This window comes from Aphelocoma coerulescens, chromosome 15 (genome assembly GCF_041296385.1).
Source record: "Aphelocoma coerulescens isolate FSJ_1873_10779 chromosome 15, UR_Acoe_1.0, whole genome shotgun sequence".
Taxonomy (NCBI): domain Eukaryota; kingdom Metazoa; phylum Chordata; class Aves; order Passeriformes; family Corvidae; genus Aphelocoma; species Aphelocoma coerulescens.
In genome coordinates, this window is record NC_091029.1 from 10,186,219 (window position 1) to 10,207,725 (window position 21,507).

General features: G+C 42.8%; 1 protein-coding gene across 4 annotated transcripts; it reads left to right on the forward strand.

The window, feature by feature from the left end:
- The first annotated feature begins 2,783 nt into the window (after positions 1-2,783).
- On the forward strand, positions 2,784-21,430 carry PATZ1 (POZ/BTB and AT hook containing zinc finger 1). 4 transcript variants are annotated; one of them, XM_069031043.1, is made up of 6 exons: positions 2,784-4,063; positions 6,455-6,518; positions 9,639-9,710; positions 12,113-12,284; positions 17,971-18,108; positions 19,916-21,430. In XM_069031043.1, exons 1-6 carry the CDS (start codon positions 2,784-2,786, stop codon positions 20,332-20,334), a joined length of 2,145 nt encoding a protein of 714 aa, XP_068887144.1. In that variant the 3' UTR covers positions 20,335-21,430. The 4 variants fall into 4 exon arrangements, with proteins under 4 accessions (XP_068887144.1, XP_068887141.1, XP_068887143.1 ...); XM_069031040.1 differs by lacking the exon at positions 9,639-9,710; XM_069031042.1 differs by lacking the exon at positions 9,639-9,710 and having other exon boundaries at positions 18,036-18,108; positions 19,916-20,045.
- The last annotated feature ends 77 nt before the right edge of the window (positions 21,431-21,507 follow it).

Consider the following 21,507-nt stretch of genomic DNA (forward strand, 5'->3'; position numbering starts at 1 on the left):
AGCCAAGGCAAAGGGCTGGGTCGGTGTCCTTGTGATTACCCGGGGGTGAAAGGTGCTGGTGGTCATCTTGAACGAGCATCCAGCAACTACTCGGAGTGTGAGCTCCCAGTGTGCTGATCTGGCACCCTCGTGGCAACTAAATGGGTCACTTGCCAAGAAACAGCCATGCTTTGGGGTTGTTTGAGCTTTTACCTAAAGAAGCAAGCAAGGTGTGTTGGATGGTGCCTTTTAAACAGGAGGGCTGGAAGCTGAAACCAGAACATTCCGTGGCAACTGGGGAAAGTTCTGAGGAAAGTGCTATGAGAGAGGCAGGACCCCCCCTCCCCCTGCCTAGAGGAGAGACAAAGAACACGCGAGGAGGGAACTGAAATAGCAAGCAGGAACCATGTCAGGAGGCTAAGGGCTAAAAGAAAGCAAATTAACAAACCACTGGGGGAAAGGCACACAACTGTCCACAGCCACTAGGAAAGATAAGCAAATTCCAGATTATGTAACTGCTCCGTGTGTGTGCATGCTTGCAGCCTGGCTAGTGAGTTAAACATAATCATTTTCCCCACTGTAGCAAGTACAACTCGTGTGTCTGTGGCACACAGACTTAAGAGAATAAGGGCACTGTGTTATCTATATAATAGGGTGTATTTAAGCTGAGTTTGTCAGCATTGCTACCATTCCACCTCGAATTTCTCAAAGTATATATTCATATCAGGATGTGTGCACACATAGTGCAGTAATAAAAAGTTACTGGTAATATTCTGACTGCAGTAGAGACAAACAATTCGTCTCAAAATCAGGAGAAATCTGGTGTACAAGCTGAGGGCACTGTGTGGCCTTAAGTGTTAATGTAATATTTTGGAAGTTGGAAGCTTGGTGCACTCATTTGCACATCAGTACCCAGAATGCTTTTTTCAGTTCCACCACTATTTAATTCAAGTGCTGGGTTTGAGCTTTTGGAAGGCTCTGTAGTTTGTGATGCCCTCACATGTGCCAAGTTCAGTATTTTCCACAGAATAGTTTAAGTGACGATATTAGATCGTGAATAGGTGGTCCAAGCTTTCTTAATTAGACTTGATGTTACAAATGCAAAAAACTGTCTTTGTACACTTTTTTCCAAGTGTTGCTTAACAAAACAAAGAACTCTGTTTGGGGAATGTGTGTGTGAGAGATATTTCTTCAAAAGTAGAGAAAAATTCTTCTCTGAGACAGAAAGCAGATTTCAGCTGCAAATGAGTAATGATGATGATGATGGTGTTGAAATAGCATAGAGAGACCTCGAGCACACAGAGAAGATTCAGCACTAGAACAGTCCAGGCAGCCCCGTGCACTGAATTCGGCAATACATTTTGGAGCGTTTAACCTGGGCCCGGGGAAGGGTAACTTGAAGGAGCGGGAGCCTCGCCGCGCTGGGGCGTGAGGAGCGGCGGGTGCCGTGGGAACCCCGGGTGCGCAGGAGGGGCTCCGCGGGCAGTACTTTCCCCAACATGGACGCACTTGGGGCTGTGAAGTGCCCGTGCCTCCCGCAGCCCCCGGCCCGCGGGTACCGTTCCTCCCAATTGCTCCCGAGGGGAGGGCATTTTCGCACTGGAAGAATTCCCGCTGTACCCCTTCCCTCCCCCACAATGCCGGCGCCTCGCTTTTCTAGCGAGGCTGAGAGTTGATCGTGGTACGGGGAGTGGGGGTGAGAAATGCAATGAAAGACCGGGGGGAGGACGATCAGCTCTGCAGCCCCTGGCCCCTCTGGGATCGGCTCTCCTCAGGCGAGCCGAGGAGGTGGGGGCCGCTCTGCGCCTCTGCAGCTCCGGGAGGGTTTGCATTGGACGATTCGTGCCTGGGGAGGGGGGGAGGTTGCCTGCAGCCCCCCCCCCCCCCCGCCGGCCCCTCCTCTTCTCTCCAGCGGGAGGGGGGCCTGGGGGGCGAGCTGCAGCCCGGATATTTGGGGGAGGGGGCGAGCGCAGCCCCACCACCCCCGTGTGCCGCGGGCGGGGGCCTCGCTGCTGGCTCGGCATTGGAGGATCGGTGCTGGGGAAGGGGGAGACTGCAGCCCCCAGCCCCCGCGGGCGGGCGGGGTGGGGGCCGGCCTGCTGGCTCTGGCTGCTCTTGCATTGGCGGATGCGGGGAGGGAGGGGGGCAGGAAGCGGGGGGGCAGGGGGGGGAGCCCGAGTGGCTGGAGGGGGGGTCTCTGTGAATAGGGTGGGGGTCTTCTCGTCCAAAGAAGAGAGGAAAGTTTGCGGCGCCGGTGGTGAGGGTGCGTCGAAGCGGGCGGGGCCCGGACCAGGGCCGGTGGCGGCGGCGCTTGGTCGGGGAGCAGCAGCCGGGGGGCCCCCGCTGGATTTTTGTAGGGGGGGTGGTATCGCCCCCTCCTTCTCCTCCCCCCAGGGGTGAAAGTGCAAGAGGAAGTGCAGCCGCTGCCATCTTTCCTCCGCTCCAAACACACAGGGACGGACGGAGCCGGCAGCCCGGAGCCGCTGCCGGACCCCCGTCCCTCCCGGCTGCTGCCGCCGCGCCGCGCACGGCCCTTCCCGCGGCGGCCCCGCGGCCGCAGCGCCTCGTGGCGGCCGGGCCCGGGCGGGGCTCGCGCGGCCGCGCGCGCGCCTCGGCCGCCCAAGCCTTTTGTCTCGCCCCCCCCGCGCCGCGCGAGCCCCTCGCGCCGTGCAGGGAGCGCCGCGCGCGCGCCGCCGCCGGCCCGGGCAGGGGCGGGGAACGAGCAGGAGGAGGCGGCGCGCGCCGCCGGGCGGCCCGAGAGCGCGCGCGCCCCCTGCGGGCGCCGGCGGGGCGGCGCAGCCCCCATGGAGCGGGTGAGCGAGGCCGCCGCCTGCGGCCCGTCGTCGGGCTGCTACACGTACCAGGTGAGCCGGCACAGCGCCGACGTGCTGCACAGCCTCAACCAGCAGCGCAAGAACGGCGGCCGCTTCTGCGACGTGCTCCTACGCGTGGGCGACGAGAGCTTCCCGGCGCACCGTGCCGTGCTGGCCGCTTGCAGCGAGTACTTCGAGTCGGTGTTCAGCGCTCAGCTGGGCGACGGGGCAGGTGGCGGCGGCGCGGAGGGGAACGCGGCGGAGGCGGCGGCCGGCGGGGCGGAGGCGGCGGCCGGCGGGGCCCCCGGCGGCGGCCGGGAGCTGGAGATGCACACCATCAGCTCCAAGGTGTTCGGAGACATCCTGGACTTCGCCTACACGTCGCGCATCGTGGTGCGGCTGGAGAGCTTCCCGGAGCTCATGACGGCCGCCAAGTTCCTGCTGATGCGCTCTGTGATTGACATCTGCCAGGAGGTCATCAAGCAGTCCAACGTGCAGCTCCTCGTGCCCCCTGCACGCCCTGACATTATGCTCTTCCGTCCGGGGGCTGCTGACCTCGGCTTCCCTCTTGACATGACCAACGGTGCCACTTTGGCACCCAATGGCAATGGCATTGCCGGCATGCCTGAAGACGAGGCCACACGGGCTGCGCTCACCGCTGCACAGTCCTCCCTACCTGTCTTGCAGGGTGTGGACCGCTTGCCCATGGTGGCAGGACCTCTGTCCCCACCACTGCTGGCCTCACCCTTCCAGAATGTTGCTGCTAGTGCCCCCACTTTAAGCACGAAGAGGGGCAGAGGGCGTCCCCGTAAAGCCAATCTCTTGGACTCCATGATGTTTGGTGCCCCAGGGGGCCTGCGAGAGGCTGGTATCCTGCCTTGTGGTCTCTGTGGGAAAGTATTCACCGATGCTAATCGTCTTCGTCAGCACGAGGCTCAACATGGGGTGACAAGCTTACAGCTGGGCTACATAGACATCCCACCCCCACGACTGGGTGAAAATGGTGTTCCTGGTCAGGATGACCCTGATGCACCCCGAAAAAGAAGCAGGACGAGGAAACAGGTGGCCTGTGAGATCTGTGGCAAGATTTTTCGGGACGTGTACCACCTGAATCGGCACAAGCTGTCACACTCTGGTGAAAAGCCTTACTCTTGTCCGGTGTGTGGCTTGCGGTTCAAGCGAAAAGACAGGATGTCCTATCATGTTCGATCTCATGATGGCTCTGTGGGAAAGCCCTACATCTGCCAGAGCTGTGGAAAAGGCTTTTCCAGGTAAGAGCGTGCTTGTATGGACCATTGACACAAACAGAGACCTAGGAAGTTGACTTTCCTATGCCTTGGAAATGTACTTTAGGATAGTTTGACTGTTCCACTTTAAATGTTTCAAGGAATGAGACTGCCATCATTTCCTCTGGGATGCTATTCTGCAGGCTCTTGGAAGGGTTTAAAAGTAATTAAGACATAGAACTGGGAGTCAGCTGTCTTCTGGCTAAGGTTCCTATCTTTGTCCCAGAGTTGGTGTATACGTGTCCTTGGGCAAATCAGTTAGTCTCTCCCTCAAATGACTCTTCTGTGAAATGGGTACTGAAATAATTACCTGCCTCACAGAAGTGTCTTTGAGATCACTGATGTGTAGGTAGTTTGAAGGTGCTGTTGAAGTGCAAAATAAAACATCTCAAGATTATTTTTATCGTATCCATTTTAAATTTTCTTTTTCTTAACTTCCCTTCATTTCTCTTAGTTCGTAATGTTTTTTATCACCCAAATGTGAAGGAAGAGGTGAGATTTCAAAGGCTGCAGCATCAAGTATCTTTTAAATACATGATCTTTGTGTCCTTTGGGTTTACATCCTTCTGAAGGGGATCCTGTTTCTGCCCTGCAACATACGTAAGATCCGTGCATTTAATGTTGCTGATTTTTTGTTGTCGCTGTTTGTGGGAGCTAATTTAATAAGTAGTTTGGTACACGTAGTTGTGTTAGTGGTATCTTATAGTCTGAGTTAATGAATTCAAAACTTTTTTGGAAGTTTGCCTCTCGCTTTGAGTGTAGAAGTAGTGGGGGGGAGGGGGATGCATACACTCTGCTATTTCTGTACCAGCAGTCGGTTTTCTACAGCAGTTGATGTGCTCTAATGTGAGGGAAGGAATCGAGATCTGAAAACAAATCAAAAGGCCATCAGGCTATGTAAATTGTGGAATTGTGCCCCCGCTCTCTTTTTGATAGAGGGACTTTTTGTTATTGAAACAAATTACGAACACCCCCCTTTTTTAAAAAAATCGTCAGTAATTAGGGATGCATCTTCATAAGGGCTGCAGATTCAGTGATGGAAGGTCACAAAATGAAAATTTCATCTGTGGCTAGAAGTGAAAGTACTGTTCTTATTATAGCACTACCTGGGGTCGTGTACCAAGTTTACGAGTTTTATTGACACTCAGAGATTTCTGCTGTTGCTGTATGAAAGGTTTTTGTCATTCAGGGAAAGTGAGAAATACATGTTGAGTTCTCATTTTTCCCAGTAAGTTAACGCGAACAGGTGGGAATGCTGTTACTACAGTAAACAACAAAACCGTTTGCGTATCTGTAAAACCGAAGTATGAATGAAAATAGACTCTTAAGTTTCAGTATTCAGTCTTAGGAGCAGCCTGAGGAAGTTGGAAGCGTGGTGTCTAATTTTAGTGTCCTTTCCTATATTCTGTAGCGCAGCATGTGAGGTTGCTGGGCTTGAGGTACCCAGAAGGACCCCAACCAGTCTGTCCGGTTACACCGCTGAAAGAGCATCGGGTTTAAGAGCCTCACTGCAAAGTTCAGCCTATTTTCTGTCTGCAGTGGGTGAATTCCATTCCCGCGCCCTCTCATTGGTGCAGCTGGGAAGTTGGGGGAGGAGAGGGTGGAGAACTTGTTTCCAAGCAGTTTTGGTCTCATACAATGAAAAGCTTTCTTCCCACTAGGAGAAACTCCCACCAGGACAATCTGCAGCTCTACAGCCCTTTCTTCTTCAAAGTAGGCTTTGCCGGTTGTGAAGAATGGTCTAACCTTTTACAGTAACAATTTGCTCTTCCATTGCACCTTCTAGTTGAACTGTTCGGAGCACTTTATTTGTATTAATGCAGTCTCCCCACCAAATTGTAAGTTGGGAGTATTTTTTTTATGTTGCAGGTGGAAAATGTGTCACAGCAACAGAGTTTAGAGAGTTTTTTTGCAGAGGTGCTTTAAGTTGGCTTTTTACGTCTGTGTTTGGGACATAAACCAGAAGGGTCTGATTTTCAAATACTCAGCAGCTGTAAATCAAAGTGCCCTGATTATTAAGGTCTAAATAGGGTTTTGGATGGGGACATGAAGGCTTGAAAATTGCAACTTGTACTTCCTGTTTCCTCTGATCATTCAGCATGATTTCTTCCTGAGAAAATGCTGCCTTTTTAGCAAGTTGGAGAGGGTACATAACAAGGTAGAGTCCCAGTTGTTGGTGATCTCGTTCTTGGAAAGTTACATGTCACTACATTTGTAATAGATACAGCACTGGGATATTATTTTTCTTTTTTTCTTTTTTTTTTCTTTTTTTTGTTGTTGTTTTTTTGATTTGGTTTTTTTGGGGTTTTTTTGTTAAAATTGTAGCTTTATTTTTAGTATTTGTTTTAAGTATGCTTATGTGTATTTTCCTTTAAGGCCAGACCACTTGAATGGACACATCAAACAGGTGCATACCTCAGAGAGACCTCACAAGTGTCAGGTAGGAGCCAGAGGGGTTTAGACTGATATTGTGGGTAATCTTTGACATTGCATTTATGTGTGCAGACAATTTTGAAGTACCAGTAGAAATACCATGTATATGTGAATTGGGATAAATGTTTGTAAAGAACAGTGTTCCACAGTGACATCTGCTTTATATCCCTCCCATCCCACCTCGTCTCATCTACAGCTTTGGTCCTCCTGCCTCCCCCCACTTCTACCAGATGTTCTTCCCTAGTGTGCTGTCCCAGTCTCACCCTGGATCTCTTACCCGGCCACCTGGGCTTGGAGTCAGTCTTACTGATGATTACTTCCCTTTTTTTTAATTGCAGTTGTTGCCATCAGGAGGCTCCAATGCTGACGTCATTTTTTTTAGAATAATTTCAATAAAAAATTAGTAAATTGGAATTTTCATAACTTGTCAAGATACTATTTTTTAAAATTGCATAGCCTTCAGAACATTGCACTGAGCAAAATTGGAAGCTTTTTTTATCTCAGGGAGAATATAAATATTGACATCACAGTATCTGTTGTTGTACAATGTCATAATGTTGTATATAGTTTTTTCCAGTTAATAAGGTTTGAAAGATCAAATGAAGGAATATATTTTGTAATTCATTTATAGAGAGATTTAAAAGGTGCCTGGAAGTATCAATTGAAACCAAAGTTGAGAATCAACTTCCACCATCACACACTGCCATCAGAGAGATGTTGGGCAAACTTTTAAAACAGTTTTTGGACTAAGTCTCCATGCTTGGCTTCAGAAGAAATATTTAATATTTATTTTAAAAAACTGGAGCAATATTCTTCTCTTTTTTTTCTCTTTTGAAGACAGTGAAGGTTAGAGAATGTTTTCTTCTAAAATATTTAACCATCTTTTATGAGCCTAGTCAATCCTATGTGACTGCTGCCTCCTGATCTGCATTTTTGCACGTTTTGACACGCCTATATTTTCTTCAAATTGTGAGAGTTTTGAAACATTTTGCAGTTTTAAGAATCCTGAGAACAGTTTTCCAGACAGCTGGAGCCATCTAAAGGTTTCTGTTGACATCCATATGATCTGTGAAAGCCCAGCACATTGGAAAGTCAGGCCATAGAGCTGTCACATTGATTTGACTTTATGTCCTATATAAAGCCTTAGATTGGCTCAAGCTTCTTAAGACGATTTATGCGTTACAGATTCATACAAATTGGAGAATTCCACTCATAAAAAGAATTCAAAATGTGGGGACAGCAAGAGGCCTGTGGATGAACTGATGATGAATGTTTGCGTCCCAACACGAACAGACGCTCATCAGTCTTTTGCTAGTTGATACCAAGATTACTGGATGAACACTGTTTACAAATAACACTGATAGCTATGAATTGTCCTTTGCCAGCTGATGACCGATAATTTTTTTTATAGTTTAACATCGATTTAAGAGTATTAAATATCAACTCCATGTGAATCAGAGGATACACTAAGAGCTCAAAAGTGAAGAAACATGGAAGCTAAGATGGCACAGCCAAGCTCAACTCCGTTTCCTTGCACGCATGTATTTTGTGATGGCAGTTTCCAAGAACAGTCTTTCTTATCATGTGTTCTCTAAAGTGCCATAATATTGTATGCACTGTTCATTTCAGTTAAAAGGTACAGGCTATAGGTTACAATCATCAGGACAGAGTTGAGATTGTCCTTCAGGCTTGGTTTGTTCTTGATTTTTGATTGCTTAGCCCTGCAAAGTTAATTTTTCATAAATCCTAAGGCGTAGAAAATTTGTTAATGACCTGTTGTATGTCTTTGCAGAAAATGCTTTGTAATATCCTATCAGATTTAGAAAATCTTCTTGAATATGCACAGATCCGCTATACATTGTAGAAATCACAGAAGGGATGCAATCACTGAAAACTTGTTTCAAATATGAAAACTGATGTATAAATTGATAAAGTTCTCCTTGTGATTATCTCATGACCTATTCTGTGTCTGTTCCATGGTATGTATCGAACACAAGATCTGGCCGCCAAGAAGGAAAATAGCTTAATATTGGCATGTTGTTTGCCTGTTTTCCATTGATTTTGTTTGGCATATTAGCTCCCCATGAGAGCAGCCTGAACAGCATTGAGCGTCCTTTTTGAATCTGCTCAGTTCCTGTTGAAAATTCCTGTTATTGTCATACTTTATGTTTACTGGAAAAGAGAAGTACTCTGTCAGTAAACAGAGGAGTATTCCAGAATCCTCTATTGTGATGGCATTTTTGGAATTTGTGCTCTGTTATGATTTAAACAAACTGACCATTTACCTGAGCTCTTACGTAGCTTTGCAAACTGGTGATATGATATGATTTTGTTGGTGTGGCATCCCAGTACACTTTGGAGTACCAAAACAAAAGTGGGAAGGTGTCAACCCAACTTCAGAATAAAGGAAAGTATGAGAAACAGGACAATTTTAAGCTGAACATCCCTGCAACAGCTGTAGTTTTCAGTGCTCAGTTTGTAATCCTGCACTCATCCACCTGAAATAATGGCTGTGCTTCACAGATCTTTCAGGAGTATCCTAAGTTCCAGCACCTCTAGCACCTGATGCCTAAGTCTTGACTCCAGCTTTTTCATTACTGTTAAGATAGACTCAGATTAGGGAAGGTCTCCACAGAGTTAAAGCAGCTGAGAAATCAGATCCAAGAAGGTGCTTTGGTGTCCTAGCAAATGGCACTCTGGATCTTTTCCATTGGATTGTTGCACTGGTGAATTGCCTCCCCCCCCGCCCCGGGATATAGGAGTTCTGGATATAGGAGAAGGGGTAAGTCAGTTTTATAGCCAGCATGGGGTAGCTCGGCTACTGGCTCCACGGGACGGGGTGAAGCTGTCGTCTTTTGCGTGTCAATGTATGAAAGTCAGGCTGCAGTTTGGGAGCAAACGGTGATCTGAAAATCTGTGGACGTGAAAGAACAAGGGGAGAAAAAAGAAGTTTGCTCCTCTACAAGACAAGAGAGGTTGTTCTTCTGGCAAATTAAATAAAAAATAAAAATGCAGGTTAAATTAAAGCACGACTTAACTGGCATCCCAAGTCCAGTGCATATCCCATTGATTTCAATGCAGAATGAGTTTCTTCCTGTCCTAATTTCTCTTACTTCCTGCCTATTAGCAGGAAAATGGCAGCCACCATGGAATAAGCTCAGAGACATCCACATCCATAGAAAAGTTGAAACTTCAAGAGGTATTTCTTAAACAATGTTTTTTAAACTTTATATATTCTTTTTGATCTATTTATATACCTGTGCAATGTTTGATAGGAAAGCACTGGAGAGTTTTCTTCTATGATTAACAATTAATGATAAATACTTAGCGCTCATTTAGCACTTCACGTCTTTCATAAAATAAAACTTTTTTTTCTCTATACCTTTTATAAATATTAACTATTTGAATATTAACTTCAGGGTTTTCTTTAACCCTAGTCCTGTCTCCCATTGTTGTAATTCAGCTAAACTGGTTCTTGCTTTCTCCACTGGACTTAATTACTGTTTTTAAGCTTCATTGCAGATACATTTAGTCTATAGCCTATCCAGACATGAGCTTTACACAACTCAGCAGCAAGAGCGGGAAATGAAATACATAAATTATTATATTACTTTTTCCTAAGCTTTCAACTTGCTGAGTTCACTGTGGGATAGATATAGTTTTACTTCTGGCATCCTGTATTTATGTGATTTGTCTCTGGTCTGCTTCATCAGCTAATTTGTTGGTGTGGCATCCCGGTACACATGGGGAGTACACACTCCCCATGCTCGGGTATGGACCTTCCTGCGGCTCCATAGCTTTAGAGTTATTGATGGTGGATCTCTTGGCTGTCATTGTTGATAGTCTAGTTATATATCTTTAGTTGATACCCAACAGATTGATTAGTATCAGTGCTGCAATCCTGCCTTAAGAGAGTGCTTACCTCTAAGAACGTTTTAGTAAGTGAAAGTTGCACCTGTTTTGCTCAGCGCTCTGTACTGAGATTTCAAATTAAGAGAAATTTTTCATGGTCAAGAATTTGCCTCTTAAACTTCAACACTTGTAATTTATAAATCTTTGTCCGGTGGGCCTAGTTAAACTGTGTATATCACAGAAATCCAGATAATTTCACTGTTGCCTTTTTAATTTAATTAAATCCTGATCCTCTGAGGTGTTAAGTCTTGTGCTTGCTGTAGAGCAGCCTCAGCTCCATGGGAGTTTTCCACACTTAAGCATCTCACAGGATCAAATGAATGTAAAGCCTGTTGAAATTGATAGGTGCTTTTCAGCTGCCTTTAATGTTTTTTGGATTAAGCTCTTGATTAACTGAATTTTATATACATGTTATCCTCTTCTATATTGTCAATTTCATTTACTTGATTTATAATTTAGGAATTTTACTAAGATTGTTACATTAACAAGTCTTACCTCTTTTGAAACAGTGGTTTAATTACACACTGATATTTAAAAATACAGACTATATCCAATTCCCAAGACACTGAACAGCCTCATATTGTTTCTTTGGGGGTTCTGTTTATATATCTTAAAACGGTGTTATTTTACATGAAGTTGGTATAAACAAAATACTACACTCTTGAATGTCACTGCTCCCTCTTGGTCTGGTCATTCTGATGTGTGTTTGCTTTTGTTTCTCCTCTTGCACTTGTGAAATGCTTTAGACTATAACTCTTAATAACTTGTGCAGCATATTGATGGTGATTTATTTCCGTTCACACATTAGAGACAGAGCAAGCCTTTCAGAGCTGGCAGGGCATTGTAACAGGCTGTGGGCACAGCCAGCCTGCCTGCCCATTGCCGGAGTTATAAAAATGGGAGGGAGCCTTCACTCATCATATGGATTTCAGCTGGGAAGTGGGCAAATAGAATCAATATTATCTTATGCCAAATCAAACTTTTTTTGTGGTAGTAAGTTGAATATGATACCTTGACCAGGGGTAAGTTAAAACAGATTACAATGTCATGCAGTTATTTTGATACCTGCTCAGTTTTGAGGCTTCACTTCTACAGTTTGTCTGCACTGCTGCTGTGGATACCAGGATGACTCTTCTATTGTCTCTCATCATATTGTCATCCCAGATAATTCTCTGGTCCTTTGTTTGTACGTCTTCACGCTCCAAAAGAATTCTGTGTGCTGAAATTAGATTTATCTCATCAAAGAGTAGAATTTAGGAAGATGACAGGGAGGACATTTTGAGTGACCTAAAGTGATTATAATGGCTCAGTGAAATGGCAGAACTTACTGTAAATGGAACAAAGTGGTTTGTGCTATTTCTTTTGTTAAATATTACTTAAAATTTTAGTATCTTCATCCTCAGAAAGGAGCTAAAGCCTTATGAGTCTATCTTGATGTAAGTTTTACTGTCTGTAGTGTGTCAGAGCTGTTTTCTTGCTGCCTTAATTCTTCTGAGTAGTAACATTACATCTTGTGCAATGTGTTGATGTTCTGAATTTTTTATTTGGGGGAAAATGGCTTGTGCATCATGTCATTTTTGTGTTTGCGCAGGATCTAAGGTATTTACTCTAAAGAATACTAAATATATTCAACAATATCAGTGCTGTTAGCAGAGTTGATGAGTCACATGGTTCTTGTTATACCTGCAGACTTGTAATGCTTCCTTTGCCACTCGTGACCGGCTGCGTTCACACCTGGCATGTCATGAAGACAAAGTTCCATGCCAGGTGTGTGGGAAGTACTTGCGAGCAGCATATATGGCAGATCACTTGAAGAAGCATAGTGAAGGACCAAGCAATTTCTGCACTGTCTGTAACCGAGGTAATGAAGAAACTATTTTTTTATTCCAGTGGGCTGGGACAGCACTCGAGGGGAGCTGTAAGGCTGCGTGATTCTCTCTGCAACAGGAGGAGGTTATACCCTGTATGTGTACATACTCTGCTTTTCCCACTGAATACTTAACCCTGAAACTGGTGGAGTATAGGTCTGGCCTTTTCACATAGCAGATGGTTCCCAAAGAAACTCAGCTGAAATCTGAAGCAAATTTTATTTGCTAAGTAGCCAGATCCCTATATAATAACCATGATAAGTTGCCTTGCGGCTGTTCAACGTACATCTTTTTTTTTTCTATACCTGATTAGACTTGAGCCCTTGCAGTCAGTTTGGAAGAAGTATCTTTGAAATACACATCAAGCTGAAAATTATACACTGAACATAAATCTGCATTATATTTCTAAGTCTTACTTAACCTCCTGGTGCAATAGAGTCAAGCTGCTTCTCCCTCTTAACACAAGAAATTGCTTTGTATTAATGTACATATCTAAAACACATTTTTTAAAGAGCACTAGAAATGTGCTTTATCTTTATTTGTACAAATACAGCTTTTCACAGTTGGAAGGGATCCATAAAGATCACCGAATCCAACTCCCTGCTCCTTGCAGCACTGTGTAAAACTAAACCATATGACTAAGAGCTTGTGAAGCTTTTCCATCTGTTTGTGGTACTCTTCAGCTGGAGAGAGTTGGAAATTTAGGCTTTGTGGGATGTAAGCCAAGCTGGAAAAATAATTTTGACTTATTGGTGTCTTTGCTTTTGAGTGATTAATACACAACTTCAAAATGCCTTGTTGGCTCACACAGGTATACATAGCTAGTAGGTGCTAGAAGAGATTGCTGTGTTTTGGGATCTTGTTTTTTCTGGTGAGTCTTTTTTCCTGACATGGGTTCTCTTCTAGTTTGAGAGGTGAAATGTTTTGAGAAAAAGCTCTTCTGTGTTCAATGTGAAGACTGTACAGGAAGCTTTTGGAGTTGATGAGTAATAAAACATTAAATTGCAAGGGAGGTGTTTCCACTAGTTGAACAGTCTGTAAGGTCCTGAAAGTGCTCTTATCAGTGAGAGTGGAAAAGGCATCAGGGTTGAAAATCTTCAGGTTTTGAAGCTCCAGATAGATAGCGTGAAATGAAGCTTGCCCTCCTTTTCAGCTGAAGGCCTGGCTTCTGAAGAACTGTTTAAGCTTATCCCGATTATTTTTGTGACAGCAACATGGAAGGTAACTGTTGGAGATCAAGGTGCTGTCCTGCTCTCCTTCCGTTGAACATGGTGCCAAACAGAAACTCAGATGGGTTGGGAGGAATTGTCTTGTTTCCACAATTTGTAAGCTTGAGTTTCAACTTAACTACCACTGGATGTCACTGCAGCTCTTTGGAAATTGAACCAGTGTGACAAAGACAGACTCAGCATTCAAACAATAAAATGACTAAGTTTTATTCACATTTTACAAGTCTAAATGTACAGTGGCAATTTAAATAAAATATACACTTATCTGTAGAAGGACAGGGAACCTGTTGTACAGCAAACTGTAAGCAACTACTTTCTTCTTACAGTTTGTGTATTTCATGGGAGTTGTCAGAATTGTCTACTGTGAATTTCAGTTTACATCAGGATTTAAAAATTGTAATTATAATAATGAATAATGTTACATTTTATAGGAAGTGTTAAAATTCATAGGAAGGGGAAGCTACGGACTGGATTTGTCAAACAGTTGTGTTGTACACTCATTGTTTTATGGTGTGAATTTTGATTATAGATTTATGATCAGTGACAGCAGAATTTGTAGTCCTGGGTGTTCTAGAATCAAAGTATAATGTTAATTGTTTTAAATAGTTATTTTTTAAATTATAGAGCCTGGCAAGATGAAGTCTAATGGAAAATTTCTGGATTAGAAACATCTATTTGATAGGCATTGGTACAGTCAGAAGCCACACACAGTAACCTGATCACACCTCTGCCGTGGCTGTGGTGCTTTTGCAGTTGGATTTTGTTTATTCTTCCCTTGGCTAATGTGCTGCTGTATTTTTTTAATTGAAACTTAGCTGGTTCTGGATATAGTAATTGTCAAGCAAGAATGTTCTACAAGCTCAAGCTGCTTGTGGAGCGAATTTTGGATGTTGGCCCACTTAAGTAAAAGTGGATGAAAAGGTGGCAGTTTACACAGCTAAACATTCCCAGTGTTAATGACAGAGCTTAGACTCCCTCAGTTTATCCCATTGGACTGAAGGCTTTTCTGTGGAACTTAATCAAGTGTCTCATGTTGTTTTAAAGGTTTAATGGGTTTAGGAGATGGGGATGGAACTCAGTACCTGACAGAAAGCAGTAGCCAATGGTTTGCCATGTCATGTGTGTACCCATTTGTTGATCATACCTATTTCTTCTACAGTGTGGCAGTATAATTTTTTAAAACTACCAGCTGTGATTTGATATTTTTTTCCAGGTTATTTTCTTACTTGGGGTCTTTATGCTTAGAATAGTCATGGAAGCAATTAAATCTTGTTAATCAGGGAAACAGTGAAGTGGTTTTGAGGGGTTTTGTGTTGTTGTTTCTTTTTATCCTGGAATTTTGGGGGTTGTTTTGGTTGGTTTTTGGTTTGGTATTTTAATTTTTTTTTTAAAGAAATCCTCTAAAATGTGCTTAAAAAAACCTAATCCTCAAGCCTCACTTTTTAAGACAAACTCTCTTTAATCAGTTTAAATAAAAAAGACATGCTCTTGTTGCACTGTTACACAATCTTCTATCACTATCCTTAGGAACTTTACTTGCTTGTGTGGGTTTTTTCAAAGAATTCAAGAGATTAATGACTTTGGCAGGTCTAGAGTTGGTACTTAGTAATAACACATGCAACTCAGAAATTTGGGGTTGTGTTTCAAACACATACACATTGTTAGGAAAAGGGTGATTCCAATTACAAATTGACAAATGAGAATTTATTTTTCACACTGAGTTCTTGTATGTTTCATGGTGTACAGAGTCCATTAAAGCAAGACACATTCTCCTCATATTCCAACTAAATCCAAATTACAATTTTTGAGCAAGGAGCATCATGCAATTATTTCTATAGTTTATCTCCTTATAGATGTTAGCTAAGAGATCAAGGGACAGGTCCCATTTATATAAAGCAGATAATTTCCTTTCTATACATGTTTTAATATTCGTTCTTCTGGTATGAAGAAATAATCTGCTCTGCAAAGTAGAGAGATGTGTATGAGTAAAGCAATAAATACATTCCTTCTCTGAAAAATACTGCCACTTTATCCTGTGGATTAGTCGGACTTTGGTCTGAAAGAGACTTTTAAGAGTGAAGGATTATTGTCTATGAACCCCCATCTTCCTAGGACAGGCATTCATAATTAAAGTCTGGTGGAGATAAAAAGGCCAGTGCTAAGTGCTTCAGGAAGAAATTAGGATGAAAACAACCCCCAAAAAGTATCATTTTAAACAGTTTCCCATGAAGCAGTTGGCATTCTTACGGTTTTGATGGAAGTTGATGACTCATATGCTCATCTGCCAAGTGCATAAAGGGGAGCTAACACACTTTTCAGCAGTTTTCATTACGTAAAACCATGTACTCTATAAATAGAACTGCAGAGTTCAGAATAGATATTGTGTAGCAGAGATTACAAGTTCAGATTTCCCTGTGTCAGTTGTAGCATAGAAAAACACTGAATACCTGCATGTAGTCCTTTTTTAATGGTTGGCAGTGAGATTTTAATGCATTGCTGCATCAAAGAGGTTGATCTCAGCATGCATGTGGTTATTAGCCACGTGTGAAATAAGGAATGTACCGCATAGGTTGGAGTGTCACCATTATATCTGTACACTGTGCCCTTTTCTCTACAAGTCAAGGACTGGCTCTTTCAGGTCTACAGTGAATTTTTGGTATTTGTAAGAGTATATTCTCTTGTTGCCCAGTGAGATTTTCAATGTGGCATTTCATGTCTGAGGGTAGGTCTTGCATTGTTTCGGAGGATAATATCATTACATTAATTCCCTGGATGACTTGGCCTTGGTGATTCTGCTCCATTGTATTTTGAGAGTTGTATGTTCTTGGTTTCTTCAGTTGTGATGTATCTACTTTTCTGTCCTTTTTTCTTCAACTCAGGGGTCCACAGTAACTACGTCTTGTTCATTCTCAGCAACCTGCCTTTTTTCCCTTCAGCAGGTTGCTGTGGAGTTCTGTCTTGCTTTGCAGGTCCTGTATATATAATTCTTAATAACCCCTGGATAAAAGTCTGGGTAGAGGGATATTCTGTGTGCTAGGCACAGGGAAATCTAGTGTAAAGCCACATTCGTTATTAAATTCAGCGCCTGAAACTAACAGCTGCAGTCAGAAAATCCACCCCAGAGAGGTGTGCAGTATTTGGTTTGCATCCTTCCTAATATATTATTATACATCATCAAATGTAAATGCAGTTATAGCACTACAAAAATGGCTTTATGGTAGAATATCAATTCAAATTTTAAGCGAAGTATTGTTATGAAAGTTCTCTTGCAAGGACTTGTGCTGTAAATGCTATATTGGTTTAAAAAAATCTAGGGCTTGGGTTTTCTCTCTCCAGAAAGGGAACCTGCAGCTCTGGGTCTGTGATGGTGAACCTTGTGTTGTGTTCTTAGTTGTTAGTGGAAAGTGTTTCTAACATGAAAGTGCCAGAATATTCTATTCAAAATATAACAGAAAATTAAGCTGGTTGTTGGTAGTAGCTTTACCTCTGTAGGAAGTCTTTAAAACTCTGTCCTCCTTGTGCCTCATATATGGTCCAAATGTACTAATAGTAATTGCAAATCTTATTAAGGTTGAATTTAAAAACATTTCAAAGTATATGTGAGATAATTTATTGCATTAAAGAAGAGGGACATATTTGTGAGACTTAAAAAACATTTTAAAAAGCACATGCACAAATGTAAAAAACTATTTTGTTCAGAAATCAATTGTTTGATATATATATTTTTATTTTCAGTGTTTGGCGCTTACCAATCAGAGCTATTAAAAATACTGAAATTTATTTTTAATATTTTTTGTTAACTGTAGACAAAATGTGAGTTCTAGTGTATTTTTTAAAACTCAGAATGAGCTGACTGCAGGAAATGTTTTTCAAAAATTACTATAGAACAAAACTGTATATCTTAAAACTCAATAGTTTCAGCCTTCTGCCTTCTAGAAGTCACTATAAGTGCTAGAAACCCAAGGGGAAATCACACTAAAAACCAACAAGGAGTGTTACTAGATAGCATTCTTTCAAATCTTAACAGCATAAAATAAACTAATTGGAACTATCTTCCAAAGTATTATCAAATCACAAAAGCATTTTTAGTTAAAATAAATAAAACAGCACAAAAATGATGAAGAGACATGGGTGCCTTTTTGTATGATGTCTCTTCTGCCTTTTTTTCCCAGAAAGTTTCATGTCACCTGCTAGGTTTGCTACCACAGAATTTGTTTCTCAAGGAGGCTGTTCTCTTTTTTCTAACAAAAAGCAAACTCAGTCTGATGAAAAGCGTGCATTGCATTACTGCCTGATGATGACAGGAATCCTACCTGAGCATGTCAGAGGGAGCTGGTGGAACAGCAGCTTTGCAATAGGGAGCAGGAGCAAGAGAAAGATTAAAGGAACAGGGAAGGCAGATGTGTGTCTTTGCTGGTGGCAGGATCTCATCTCCTTTTATCTTGTTTAGGTTTCTCCTCTGCCTCCTACTTAAAGGTCCATGTTAAAACCCACCACGGTGTTCCCCTTCCCCAGGTCTCCAGGCACCAGGAGTCCATCCCGAATGGGGGAGCAGCGTTCCACTGCGTCAGGACCTATGGCATCAAAGGCAAGAGACTCGCTGCTCTGCACCTTGCTGCTCTGTGCAGAACTTTGTGTTGTGGGGTGTTGGGCTGGGCACAAGAAAGGGGAGGGAGGAAGGACAGGGACAATACTGGAGAGAAGCTTAGGGAGATGCAGAGAAATTCCATAGCATCACATAGGATGTAATATCTGTCATTGGATAGCTGATTTAACAAAGTTTAGGGGAAGGAGATGGACACAGAAGAGTATGTGATTTTTTGGCAGCTTCTTTGATTTGGAAGATTGAAAAAGCCAGGTTAGTTCATCTTGACCGTCTTCCTTGGAGCAGCAGTCAGCATCTGAATTTTGCCTGAGGGCGAGTTCATTAGTCCCACTCCACTTGAATCTCCTGTCAGTCAAACCCCATTTCTGGTTTTGGTGAGGAGCCGTACTGTACGTGCAACCAGCTGTCTGTAGCTAAACTTACACTTCTCAATGCATTTGTTTGGGAGGACAGGTAAAGGGTGGTAATAGTACTGGTGCTTTTTTGTTGTTTTTAACGTTAATTTAACTTGGGGGTGGGGGTGGGGAAGAAAAAGATGTTACTGTAAGCATAGCTAAAGAGTATTTAACTGCTGAATAAGTAAACCAGTGTGTTTACCTGTGTAGAATAGGTTTTTGCTTCTTGATTTGAGCTGTCAGTATTCCTGGTGAAGGTGAAGTATCAGAAAATTCTTCAAAGCCACAGTTATTCTGGTTTTTTTCTTGCCCAGGAGAACACAGTGGGCTGGGTTAAACAAAGTCTCTGCCAGCAGAAAGCTAGAGTTGTGTAATTTTTTCTGTTGAAGTCTTGATAGAGTTTACTACAGAAGCCCTTTAGTTTTGGGTGGTGTGCTGACTTAACAAGAGATGTATTCCAGCTCAGTGGTGTATTGATTTCATGCATATCCTGTTAGGTTTGTTATGCTGAGTCCAGAGCAAATCTGTCTTTTGGGTTGTGCCAAGTGGTTCTTTGGTCTCTTAGAGTTAATAGTAGGTACAGCCTATTTGTATTCAGAGACTCGTTCAGTGAGCACGTCTGGGTTTCTCACACTCATTCACATGCACTGAGCAAAAAAGTATGGACAAACTTCCTTGGCATGATGCCATAGGAGAATGGGGAAGACTCCAAACATACCAATGGCTTTGCCAGGGCATATATCCAAATAACTTAAATAACATCCTTAACCTCTCTGCTGTTTTCACACTACAGTATTTAAAGATAGAACAATTTTAAGTTGTGAAGTTCACTGCTACAGTGTTGCATTTGTAAAAAAGAGTTCCTTGAGACTAAATGGAATTGCACTTCTTAAATTGCAGTAGCTCACTGCTGTTTTGCTGAGTATTTCCAGGTTTCTTTGCATCTTGCTGCAGCCTGTTGTACTTCATGAAGTTTTAGGCTCTCCCCCAAAGTATCAACAGTATTTCAGAAGTGTGCAAGTGAATTGCACAGTTAAGAACTTGTCATTAGGTCCATCCTTTTGTAGTATCTGAGGTGTAAACATTGTGAGACATCCTTGGGATTCAAGAAGTGTTATATAAACCAGAGACCCATTATGGTTGCATTCAGTATCATGACAAATCCCTAATGGAACCCCAGCTGTTGCTCTGATAGCAGCCTGGTGGTTTGGAAAGGGGACCTATGCTCAAGGGCTTTAGAATATGAGGGATTGGCTGTTAAGTGTGTATCATTCTGTTGTGACAGGCATTAATGTGATCAGGTGGTAACCAATCTAATTTATTTTAATGCATGTTAAATATCTTCCTTTGGGAGCTAAGATTCTGAAAACTCCTCTCTTTTCTTTTTCCCGTAGAAGGCCAGAAATGTTCACATTCGGACCCGATTGAGAGTTCTGATTCATATGGAGACCTCTCTGACACCAGTGACCTCAAGACTCCTGAGAAACAGAGCACCAATGGGTCCTTCTCGTGTGACCTGGCAGTCAGCAAAAACAAAATGGAGACGGAAGGAGAGAAGAAGTACCCGTGCCCTGAATGCGGCAGCTTTTTCAGATCAAAGTCTTATCTGAACAAACACATACAGAAAGTTCACGTCAGGGCCCTTGGTGGCCCATTGGGGGACCTGGGTCCTGCTCTAGGATCCCCCTTCTCACCTCAACAGAACATGTCTCTTCTGGAGTCGTTTGGGTTTCAGATCGTCCAGTCAGCATTTGCATCCTCCCTAGTGGATCCAGAGGTCGACCAGCAACCAATGGGGCCAGAGGGGAAATGAGATCAGTTGGATCTTGACAAAGCAAAGCAGCAGTCTGGCTATAATGATAAGATGCTGTGAATGAAAGAGGAAATAATGAAATTTGGTTCTATAGCTGAGAATTTTTTATTCATTTTAGCTTCCCTCTTCGTCTCATGCCCTACCCCACCTTTAAATCTTCACTGGGGAGAGGGAGAAAAGGCTTCTTTAGCTGATAAATTACAGAAGACGGTGGCCTTGAATAGGAGAAATGACCCAAAACAAATGGAGCTTTAGAGGCTGCTGCTGGTGTTTTCTTCATGTTCTTCTAGAATAATCAAAAGTTACCAGCACTGGTCTGAGAATAAGACAAGTCCTAGTGTCAAGGCACCTGGGGGGCTGCAGCTACAGGGAGCTGTGATTTTGTTCTCTCTCTATTCCCCCGCCCTCTGTAAACTCCCCCAGAAAAACAGTAAGTTTTAAAAGCAGACCCATTATTGAATATAATGTTAAGTAAAATGCCTTGTGGTTCCTAGCAGGTTACAGTTGTCCTTTTAAAAACAGAAAAATTTAAAGAAGGTGAGAAAATTTGAACCCCTTCTGCCTTTGTGAGGCTGTGAGTGCTGCAGCAGGACTGAACTGCTGAGAAAATCACCTTTCAGAACAGGTTTTTTTATTACTTTTGACCATTAAACTTGCTGTCAGGTTTTTAATTCTTTATTATTATTATTATTATTATTTTAGGACCTGTTGTAGTGAATTGCTACTGAAAAGCCAGTCTAAGGCGATACACAGAGCACTCGTAAAGCAGCAGTCACATTAGGGTTAGTATTAATTTTTTTTTTTTTAGATGTACCATAATTAATAACTTGGCTAGTTGGTTGTTTTAAGTCTATGAAAGAAATAGTTTTTATGAAAAAAAAGAAAAAAGAAAAAAAAAGGAAGGAAAAATACCATTACAGTCTGGTTGACTGGTGCTCATTTTACATGTGGGGACCTAGGGGATGAACACGATCAGCTATCGGGTTAACACTATGTACCACTGACTTGTTTAGTGTGAATAAACCCAGGGGGTCACAGAGTGATTTTGGTTTAATTGGATTGGACTCTATTAAAGAAGTTAGTATGTTACTTTGTATCCCCTCGTTTTGTCTGGTTTTTGAGCAATTCAGCCACCTGTCCAAAAAGGTGTGCAAATGAGAGCCAGCAAATAAT